Genomic DNA, 11,738 nt, shown 5'->3' with positions numbered 1-11,738 from the left:
GAACAAAACAAATTAGGTTAGCGAAAATGGAGCAATGTTGTAAAGTTGTCTACAAATAATTACACGCGACAGCAAAAGAACTAAAACATTATATATTGGTATACAGAATTACGTTTTGAACAAATAAAAAGTAACAAAACAATTCAGGCTAATGCAAATGCAACAAAGGGGTATAATTGTTAACATGTATTAATGCAAGAAAACAACTAAACTGAAAACATGGCATAACGCTGTACAGAATTACATCTTGTACTGAATTAAAAACAAAACAAATCAGGGGAAGTGAAATGTAGCCAAGAGGCAGAGTTTTAACAAGTACGGACACAAGGAAACAAGTGGACTGAGATATAGTGCAATGTTAAACAGATATAATGGTTTACACGTAAACGAAGTAAACAGCACTTGTTAAATTACACCACAGCATTCAAAGTTAAGTAAATATGAGAATAAATGCTTTTTAAAGCTGCCTATACTAGGAGACAGCTCTATGTCCGTTGGAATGCAGCTCCAGAAAGACATCGCTCTGAGCGCAGAAGTGAATTTACCATAATTAGTTCTGATTTTAGGTAATAAGAAGTTGTAAGCTAATCCAAATCGAGTTTTATTATGATTAGCGAGTTAGTCAGTGTTTAAAATTATTTGGGAAATGTTTTAGTGAAAGGAATTGTAGACATGAATTGCCATGTTTAAATGAAATAGTTTATGAATTGTGAGAATGCGATGCTCTTGCAAAAGAGCAGATACACTGCATCGGGGTGACTGGAATGTAATAATGCAGATGGCCTAGTTATGAACCTATTGTAAACGAGCAAGATGAGAGCTATATGTGTTGCCCCAAGTCGCAATGCAGTAGGTGAATTGACTGAGAATGAATGCATGATAAAGAGAAAGCAAGGTTGGTAGACTAAAGTATGGACGTGCTTTTATAAAAATCCAGATACTATATCAATCTTTTTGCATTAGATGAGAAATATGGGTAATGTACTTTAAGTTGGAATCAAGGACAACCCCCAAAAAACGACAATGACTAGAAACTGCCAGAGAGGAGCGAAAGCTATATTCACTAAAAAAATGTGGGCAGTTTGCACTAGTGGCGCAAGGCTGGGTCCCAGCGGAGCTAGTTCCGGCTGTAGTAGTAGTAGTAGTAGTAGTAGTAGTAGTAGTAGTAGTAGTAGTAGTAGTAGTACTAGTAGTAGTAGTAGTAGTAGTAGTAGTAGTAGTAGTAGTAATAGTAGCAGCAGCAGCAGCAGCAGCAGCAGGAGTAGTAGTAGTAGTAGTAGCATCAGTAGCAGCAGTAGCAGCAGCAGCAGTAGTATTAGTAGAAGTAGTAGTAGCAGCAGCAGCAGCAGCGGCGGCGGCAGCAGTAGTAGTAGTAGTAGTAGATAAGTGTTGCGAGGTTATACATGGCTCGGCTAGGTTCATACTAAGTGTTGCTAGCTTTAGCAATGTGATGCATGGCTTCTTGCGAAGCTTCGCCGAAGGCAACTGATTCCCGGCGGGGCCGAGCATTCAGTCGGCAGCGTTCGTTGTCTCTGGACCGAAAATCGGGATCCTCAGCACGGCGACGGCGTTTGTCGTCGGTGGCCTCGGCGCGATGGGCAGGATCAGCTCTCCTCTGCCGTTCGTAGTCCCTCTGAGCCGCGCGCCGAGCCTCCTTGTAGGCGGCTTCTTCCACGGGAGTCTTACCTTTCTTCGCTCGCCCCATGGTAGCTGTGAACGCGTGCTCGCGTGTTCAATAGACGACAGGGGCGTCATGTCTGTCGGCGCGCCGACTGCTCAGAGCTTTCTAGCATAGCAGTGACGTCACGGCTAAGCGCACACTTGCTTCGCTTCTTCTCGGTTGGGGAAAGGGAAGGCGAAGCGCACGCATTCCGCGGCGAGACTTCGCCCTACGCACGTGTGTGATGCGAAGAGGTTCCGTGGCTCGGCGACGCACAGCTGGGCCGAGTGTTCTGTCGGCACGAAGCGGACTTACGAACAGCTTAACAGCTCTCTGTAAAAAGAAAACGTGACGGACGAGTTCACCTTCAAAAGTGACAACTAATCGCGTTGCTTTCAATACGCCAACAACGCCAACTGACACGAACAGTGGTTTCGGAAGTGTACGGCTCAAACAATAATCTGAAATGTTTAGTGTTCGTACTGAAAACGTGCTTAAAATTGGAGGAGACAGCTACGGGTGATTGGATTCGGGGGTTTTACGTGAAAAAAGCACGATTTCATTATTAGGCACGCCGTACTGGGGACTCTGGATTAATTTTGACCGCCAGGGGATCCTTGCACGAGACACAGGCGTTTTTGCATTTCGCCCCCATCGAAATGCAGCCACCACGGCCGGGATTTGATCCTGCGACGTCGTGCTTAGCAACGCAACACCATAGCCGCTAAGCCAACAGGGCGGGTGAGGAGACAGCTACAAAAGTATTGTACGTTCAGAGTCAGCCAAATAAATCAAGGCTATTAAAGCCAAACTGCAAAGAAAGTTGGAAGCTTATAAAGAGCTTAACTTCAGTTAGTCTGCATACAATGCTGACTACTGACTACTGACTGACTATGAAGGCATACAATGCTGACAATGCCACCGCGCAATATTTTATATTTCAAAAGAAATTCGCGTGTATGTGTCGCGAGAAGCTCGCAAGATTACAGGTTCTTGCTCCGAAAATAAAAACAAAAAAAAAACAGTAAAGAAAACACCGCCATCACCGCTTATGGAGGTGAAGCGCGACACAGTATAAGTGTTGCTCCTGGCATGACCTTCGTTTTACACATCGCTAACAGTAGCCCGCGGATGCCCAGAGAGTTCTCGGAGTCGACGGGTAGTCGCAGACTTCATACCCGCTAGGCACAGTTTGCACCCGTCAACTGCTTTGGTACTATTTGAAGGGTGCTATTACCAAATTAGCCAATTACCAGTACTGAAGCTTTGCCTAGATTGCTCCGACAGCACTTACGGCGCATTTAAAGGTGTCTTGAACATTTTTCTATCTAATCATGGAATGACATTGCTATTAAAGGACGCCGTCTTACGAGTGTCATTCTGAAAATATTTTTCGTAACCTTAAACTATAGGTAGAGTTATGGCACCAATGCCCGGTTCTCTCTCTCCTTTTGTCTCAGCTTGCGCGCTGGAAACTATACTGCCGATAAGCCAAGAGGGCAAAGCCACGGCGAAAGGACTCCTCGCGGCGCCCCACGGCAGTGGTGGTAGACTACGCTACGCAGCACGCTGCTGCCATCTCGGAGGGCACGCGCAGCAGACGCAGCTGCACGCATTGCAAGGACGAACTGATGTCCCTGTCTTTTTGAGATCGCAGACATATGTATTTGTCATTCATTTGCCTGAAACTTAGCAACAATGTACTACGAATCTCTTGCAATCAGGAAATCAGTCAATAGCGTTGAAGGGCAGCAGCTTTTGATGACGCTGTATGACGACATTGCGAAAGAGAGAGCCAGCGAATTCTCGTTGTGCTTGAAAGTACTGTATAGATTCCCTGCTGCATGCAGTGCAGTAATTTAATATGGCTCACATGTTTGCAGCAGCCTCTACGACAAATCGGCGTCGTTTTTTTTTTACTATATTCTAAAAATATTTCAGGGCCCTTTAAACCCGGAGAGCAATGTGAAACTTTGGTAAATTTCGCGTATTCATTGTTAGACGACATGGTGCCGCGGTAGCTTTGTCTTGGCATTTGAGCAGAGGCTGTGACCTTATCTCTGCTGACGGCGGATGCAATAATAAATATCGAAGTTCTCGCTTCAACGCTACACGTTTGCTGAATTGAATTGTATGCAGATATGGCTCATGCAAACAGCCCTCAATTATGTGCTTCAAATAAAAACTGTGCCCAACATTTGAAGAAAGCACATGTGGCTGAGTGGTGCCTGAGAGTCACTTTCTAGCCCCTCTTTCGCATGTCATAGTAGCGCAACAGGCAAGAAATGTGCTCTCCATGGGGACTGGGATGCAGAAAGGTCAGCCTACATGTGAATGTTCTTTCCATATGCTATTTCATCGTTGGTATCTAAGCCTACATTACACTGCTTGCCTCCCCAATTATTTGCGCATTTTTTACACCGGGTGAGGATATTGTCGTTTAAAAGTAGTAGGAAAACCGTCGTAAAGCCACTTTTGCCGTATTAACCATGAATTTAATGCTCAGTAAAAGCGATTTTAATGGTCTTGCGTTTGCATATCCCACATTTACAGAATACTTCTTCTAGAATGATCTCATGGAGCCGTTCCTTCTACCCTTTCTTGTTGTGAGCGCTACAGGTGCCCGTCCGTGTAGGGCTTAGCTAGCGCGTACTACCTGTCCCATATTAGGGAGGTACATACATACTTGCAGCATAAAGGAACCACGCAACACAAAATCAGTGAATATTGACTGGTTTCAAAATGAGCCAGCTAGTACAGTGCAATAGCAGTGGTGGGCACGACATTGTTGCACTGTACTGCCTGACTTTGTAGTACTAAACCAGCATATATACGTGATTCCCCTGCAATTACCATTTATTCTTTCATAACCATTACAACAGTGCAAATACGCAATTAAGATAAAGGGGCACTTATATGTTTCTTGATCCTACTAAAAAGACTTTTCCAATGTGCACACTACGCTGTCATGATCATGCTAGCTAAATATTTTATCGCTGCATACACTATGGTATCTGGAATCTCGTATAAGAAAATGCATGCTTTCTTTGACATTCTTTACTCCTCTGGTATTTTACGCCCTGTGAAACGTCAGCGTAGACCTTATAATCAGTTTGTCGGCAGATACACGCAAGCCGTTGGACGATGACTTATGACCATAGATTACTCGCGAGCAACCTGTGAGATCTTGAAAACACGGAAGTAGCCTTTGTTAAGTCGTCCATTTCATCATTTCAAACTTTGTCTGTCACTCTGAGGGGTTTTTAGTGAAGCCAAACCCTTTCATAAACGTTCTCTGAAATATATTTATACAGTACAGCGGGAAATGAAGGCTACCTCAGCGTCACTGAAGTGATGACAATCAAAATAACATAGTACTGCCAAATACTGTTTTGTTACCATCTTAGTTGTGCTTAGGCTAGTATTGTAAATGCAACTCGTGAATAGCTTTCCACTAGAGTTACACGCAACAAAATGATTATTTCCTTGCAAAGCATGCGAACTGACCGATAAAAAAGAACGCAAGCAGCCGATTGGCAATTGTTACAGAAAGGGGCACTACGCCTGCCTCTTGTTTGGGAAAGCAGCGATTTAAACACTGTAACTGAAGATCTGATGAAAGGAAGGAAAGGGCAAGAAAATGGCGATATAGCGGCAAATGCGAGAGAAATGCTTTAGCATTACGTTGCATCGCGTTCAGGTCCCGCATCTGTGACATCTACCGTGTTCCCCACATTGAAAACTGCTGTTCAGGAGCTGACTTCACACACGTCCTGCCTGTTTGAGGAGCGAGGGAAACCGGGGGTCTCGATTCTTGTTAATCTTGACCATACAGCCAACAGACAATGAAGCCAAGGAAAGCAACGGGAAAATTATCTGAGGTTGAAATGGAAATGTAGAGCAGAATAACTGTTTATGTTTGCGGTCTTCCTACTTTTCCTCCACCGAACCACCAATCGCCTTTTACTTATCTTTATCGTGGACATATTTGCGTTCCTCCTGCTAGCCCGGAACGCAAGGGCTTCAAGGAGGGCAGCTGAGCCCAAACCGACAGCTTGCTAGACATCTTTCCATTCCAATACAACGTGTTCCATCGTTTCCCCAGCTTTACCGCAGCAAGCAGAAACTTTTACTTCCTTGGTGTACCTAGCCATATATAACTACGCGTTTTAAGGCATCCTGATCTCGCTTCGAAATGTAAAGAGTTCTTTTTGAGTTATCACAAATTGTTTCTTTCCTGATTTCGTTTTTAACTATTAGGTAGTTACTCATAGCAGGTTTCCTTTCCATTGCCGCCACCCAGGAGATTGTGTCACCCTCTCGGACTTTGCGTTCGATGTTCTTTGCTGCCATGTTGCTTACTATGCCGGTCGCATACTTGCTGGTAAGCTTCCTAGTACTTTTACTTCACTGTGAGTCAATATTCTTGTAGAAATAATCAGTGGCTTGGCGCGGCACAAGCGCCATTTGTTTATAGAGTGATCTATCCGGTGCAAAATACCTATAATGCTTAGGAGGCTGTCACGGTACATATATGTCACTTTTCGTTTGGAATGGCTTTTAAGAAGGCTATGCAATGCTCCAGCTAATCTGAAAAAAAAACGCGCTTGATTTTTCAATTTCTTGGCCAATTTCGGAGCACAATTTGTGAGCATTTGTGAGCACTCGTATGAATGCCTAAATAAGAAGCATAAGCCCCGTTTTTCTTTAAAAAAGTCACAGTTTCGCCAGATAGGTGAAGCATCGATTGCGATAGCAAATCAGTGGAGAGCTATACTTAGTAACGATAGTAACCGTAGTTTTATCGGCCGTATAAACTTGTAAACATGGGCATAGTAACTAAATTAACAAGCACGGCATCACGCGCGCACAGGTAAACATGAATACATCTCGCTCGATGACCGCGGAAGATTGCCGTCAGAATGCTGGAGTGAGTAAGCGCGGCGGCAGCAGCGAGCGAATTGACCTTCGTGCTGCCCATCGCATAAACACGAACTAAGCAGCGAAAACACAGCGCAGGCTGCAATCCGTCCTCGCCACAAATGGCTTTGAAGATACAGCGGCCTGGGCAGGTGCGCGTGGCGTACAACGACCCTCCCTCCTCCTTACCCTCTCCCCGATGCCTTGCGGCCCTGGCGGGCGCGCGCAGCCGCTCGGGCCGCCCAGAGCAGAGCCGCTCGTGCCGCACCCTCTCCCTACCATCCATCCGGGGCACTGCGCGGCACTGGAAGACGAAGCGCTTCAATCTCACCTCCCCACCTTGCGTGCGCGAGATTGAGCCGCGATCGCCTCCTCACCCTGAGACGCTTTCACTCGCACATACAACATAGGGCGCGCAGCGACGATATTATCGCTTTTGGATTTTATACGGAACCTCACAGTGACGACGACGGCGATGGCAGAAATGCGCCTGGAGTGTCCATATAATTGCTATCGCAATAAAATTATTTCCATTGAGATATTTTGTGACGAAGACATCCGACGAAGACATCGAAATCAGTGCTTCGCCTTTTGGGCGATACGGCGACTTTTTGTAGCCTGCTAGGTCAAATCTTCATAAACATTTTAGCACCAACATTGGTAAGACTAATCGGTCTATAAGATCCTACGAACAACTAATTAGCTATTTCCTCGGTCTTCGGCATGACCACACCATGGGTAGACGTTAAAGAAATTGGCACATGTGCTGCTTGATACGCTTTCTTTATGACGCAGTGCAAGGGCTGGCTTAATTTACATATAAAATCACTCAACAAGGCAGTACGTAGACTATCAGAGTGTGGTGTTCTTCCTCAGCGTAGGCCTTGAGTCCCACTTTCTATTTCAATCAAGCAGATCGGCGCTTCAATGCTGGGTTAACTACTATTTTCTATCTGTGGCCGCAGTTGCGGAAAAAAGAAGTTCCTTGATAACCTTCCTCTTCTTCAACTCCTATCCCACTAGCTCTTGATGCCGTTCGACAAAAGCATGATCTGTGAAATCAAATTGAGTCGTTTCTTTTTATGTCTGTGTACCTTATTACGAACTTCATTTTTTCGTACCGCAACATGTTTCATCACTCAATGGCCGCTTGGTGCGTGTTTCTTCCAACCACAATCGCACAGCCCGGGCTCTAATGACAGACCCTTCGTACTCATCGTCACTCATTATGTCAAGCTTGCTTTTCACTTCCCAAATATGATTCCGAAAAAAGAAAAGGAAGAAAAACAGGCGGAGTACTTTTCTGATTCATAAGCAGTTCCCACTGGCAGCAGAATTCTTTCTCGTTCACTTCTTTCTAATGCCAAAGAATTCTTGCTCTTTCAAGAGCTTTTATTTAAAAATTGTTTTAGGCTTTTCACATCAGTTGGCATTAGGCTTCCTGTCCTGGTGTAAAGAAAAATTTTATCATGTTTTTATAGTCGCTCACAAATGACTTCTAATGTAAGAGTTTACAGTTAAATTTCTACATTTCACTGTTAAATATTTATCGTGGTAGTCTTGATCCTAAAGGAAATGTGTTTAGAGTATGCTGTGAGACTAATATAGGTATCCCATTGTTATTTTTCCGCAAAGCAATCAGACGCAATGATACGTACGCCCGATTGAACCTAGCGTGGCTGTCACTTCGAAAGTGCGTAAGATTGATTCGGGCTCGCAGTATCAAGCCATCGATATCAGCAAAATCATTTCACTGATCAATCTATATTACAAAGCTGCGCACTTTGCTCATTCATGCGCAGTATTCTGCACATTCTTCGGACCTTCACTACAGACAATTAAAATGGCCTAGCATTTGGATGTATTTCGCACGCATCCATGAAAACCGAATAAAACACCATACGAACTAATCTCATGCAAGCCAACGCTTGAGATCCGTGGCACCCCAGCCGTTTCTCTGCCGTTGACTAATATACTCGTCATGAACAAAAATGCCTCGCACAGCCAACCAATGATGACTAGAGTTGCCAAATTGCGTTTCACTTGCAGTTTTCAACACTAGAGGGCGGCACTTGTCCATTCTGTGCCACCGTTTTTTGCCTTACTCTTTATTGCCGCTTCCTCTGATGCCTGCACGAGAAACATGGCTGCCTTGCTGCCACATGTAAATAAAAGCGCGTGCAATAGGAAGTATTTGAAGGATTCCTCACCTGTAAATGGCTTTCCAGAGTTGCGGAGCAAAAAGAAACAACGATGTGTTAGCCTCTTTCTTGGGATGATGTCAACGCGTACCGTTAGTCAGAGTCCAACGTAGACATTTCGATGAATTCCTCCAACATAGAAGCACCAACCAAGATGAGATACATAGTGTGCTACCAGCCTGGCAACAAAGATGATCCTTACAAAAACATGAACGAGACGCAGTACTGGTGCAAACGCCGCGGAGTTAACCTCTGTGCCACTCCTTGCTTGGAATCCGACCCGACGAAGATGGCCTACTAACTGCACCTTTGGATCGGCGGAAAAGTGGCCACTATTTGTCTACATGCGTTTTATATTGATATTCTTGTTTTCGTTTCGTATTTCTTTATTGTGATAGCGCCTTTAATAACACTTCAAGCGCATTTCTGCCGTCGCCATTGCGGTCGCCGTGAGGTTCCGTATAAAGCCCGACGGGGATAAAATCGTCGCCGCGCGCTGTAATTTGTGTGTGCGAGTGAAATCGTACGAGGGTGAGCTGGCGATCGCGGCTCAATGTAGCGCACATGAAGGAGGAAGGCAGGCCGGAAGCGCGCAGTCTTCTTTCGCACGCGAGGCACGGGAGTTAGGCGACGGAGAGGGAGAGGGAGGGGGGGGGTGTTCTGCTCTGTCGGCCGCTGCTCACAGCGTGGTGGCGCGGGCGCCGTATCTTCAAAGTGATCTGCTATGCGGGCGAAGTGCGCGCCTGCGTGGGCCTCATCTTCAAAGCGATCTGCATTGAGGACAAAGTGGATACGCTGAGTGCCGGTAGCTTCGTATGCGCTGTGCTTTGGACGTTTAGTTCGCGTTGAAGCGAAACGAGAGACAGCGCGAAGGTTAATTTGCTCGCTGCTGCTGGCGCGCTTTCCTCACTCTGGTGTTTTCACGGAGAGCTTCCGCGGTCATCGAGCGAGATGTGCTCATGTTTAGTTGTGCGCGCGTCACACTGTGCTTGTCTATTTAGTTAGTAAGCAAATGTTTACAACTTTATACGGCCCATTGAACTACCATCCTTGCTTCTTATAGCTATCTACTAATTTGCTACCGCAATCGATGCTTCGCCTTTCGGGCGAAACTGCGACTTCTTTTTTTTTTTTTTTTCATAATGCATCGCACCCGGTTGTGCGCTGTGCCGCAAGACCTCCGTGCCAAGCAGACAAGCCTGCAAATCCGAAGCTACAATCCGAAGCTGAAAATTAATAAGGCCAAGGTTTGACTTCATTATAGAAACGCTTGCTGTGCGGGGATAATTTGACAGGATGAAACGTGCTGACCTGTTCTGAACAGCCGCCATGGTGTCTGCTAATGTTTTTTGACCAGGGTCCCAGACCGATTATGCATACTCTAGCTTCGGTCTAATTAGTGTTTTGTAGAGCAGTAACTTCAAATGGGGTGGGGCTTTAGCAAAATTCCGGCGAATGTAACCAAGCGATCTGTTTGCATTGTTAGTGATGTGTTCGATGTGCGCGTGCCGCGAAAGGTTACTATTTAGCTGGATTCCAAGATATATATAGCAAGTCGCGTGCTCAAGGTTGGTTTCATGGATAATTAGCCGAAAGAAGTGGGTGAGTTGGAGCGACGCGAGACAGACATAATTTTGCATTTAGTCGTATTTAAGAACATTAGCCATTGTGAGTACCACCTTGAAATGCTATCTAGATCTAACTGAAGCATAACATTATCATGCTGATTAGTTATTTCACGGTATATAACGCAATCATCGGCAAATAGTTTAATAGAACTATTATTTACGACAGATAAGTCGTTTATATAAATTAGGAATTGTAACGGTCCCAAGACGGAGCCTTGAGGAACACCTGACTTCACGGCGCAGTGCGGGGATGCATAATCGTTAGCTGTTACAAACTCGGTACGGTTGTTTACAAAACATTCTATCCATTTCAGAATATTGGCGTCAATATTAAGAGTACTAAGTTTAAGAAGCAGTAGGCGATGAGACACCTTGTCGGTTAACCACCTTTCGCAAAATCTAGAAAGATACAGTCGATGATGTGGCCTTTGTCTAAAGAGGAAGAAATGTTGTGTATAAACGATATTAGTTGCGTTTCGCATGAGTAGTTTTTGCGTAAACTAGGCTGAAATGAAGTGAGGAAAGAGTTGTCTTCCAGAAATCAAACAAGATTGGAAAATTATGACGCGTTCAAGGATTTTGCAAGGCACGCTGGTAAGTGAAATGGGTCTGTAATTGAGAGGAGAATGCGGGTTACCTGAATTGTGACCGGTGTGGTCTCTCCCGCTCCTGCTCCCGGCGGCTCATACCCACATATCCAACGCGGGTATGAGCCACACGTGATTTCTTTCTTACCTTATTGATTGCTCTCTTTCTGTCGCTCTTTATTTCTTTCCTTCATTCTTTCTTTCATGCCCGTGGCTCATATCGGCATATCCAATGCGGGTATGCATCACACGTGATTTTATTATCGTTCATCATGACGTAACTGACGAGCATGCGATGGTATTGATGTCATAGCCTATCAGTCATGTTAGTCATCCGTTTTGACACCTTTGCTAAGGCACAACTGGCTGAAAACCGCCACGCACATGGAGCCTAAATCTGATGATATTTTTTTTATTCTACACGGGGACACGATCCTGGGGGAACTAGCCCATAAAAGCTTCGCTGTAAAATCAAATCTTTCCTACTTCAAAGCGGGCCATGCACCACTAAGGAGAGTAGCCATAAAGCGACATAGTGAAGGAAATACCTAGCGATCAGAAATATGTATGTATTGTTTTTAGGTGAATGGCAACTATTACGACAGATATCTGTGCCAAGATGCAAAGAAGCAAGTCACAGTGCTCCACGAGCCCAAGCAAGCTGAATACTATAATTTGGTAGGTCAAATATATATCGCTTAAGTTACTGTGGCACAGAGAAAGGCAACTAATAATCATTATT

At 44.9% G+C, this 11,738-nt stretch overlaps 1 protein-coding gene across 2 annotated transcripts in view; it reads left to right on the top strand.

Annotated features, from left to right (window-relative positions):
* The first annotated feature begins 3,876 nt into the window (after positions 1 to 3,876).
* Positions 3,877 to 11,738, top strand: part of LOC125940149 (venom metalloproteinase antarease-like TpachMP_B) — a 34,556-nt gene continuing 26,694 nt past the window's right edge. Inside the window, exons 1-3 of one of the 2 annotated variants that reach the window (XM_049655872.1) lie at positions 3,877 to 3,978; positions 5,964 to 6,044; positions 11,579 to 11,674. In XM_049655872.1, coding sequence (XP_049511829.1) covers positions 3,946 to 3,978; positions 5,964 to 6,044; positions 11,579 to 11,674 — 210 coding nt within the window. In that variant the 5' untranslated portion in view covers positions 3,877 to 3,945. The remainder of the gene's footprint in view (positions 3,979 to 5,963; positions 6,045 to 11,578; positions 11,675 to 11,738) is intronic. The other variant, XM_049655873.1, reaches the window with a different exon arrangement.

The sequence above is a fragment of the Dermacentor silvarum genome, chromosome 9, assembly GCF_013339745.2.
Source record: "Dermacentor silvarum isolate Dsil-2018 chromosome 9, BIME_Dsil_1.4, whole genome shotgun sequence".
Lineage (NCBI taxonomy): Eukaryota > Metazoa > Arthropoda > Arachnida > Ixodida > Ixodidae > Dermacentor > Dermacentor silvarum.
The sequence above is the reverse complement of the archived record's forward strand: the minus strand, read 5'-3'. Positions and strand labels throughout refer to the sequence as shown.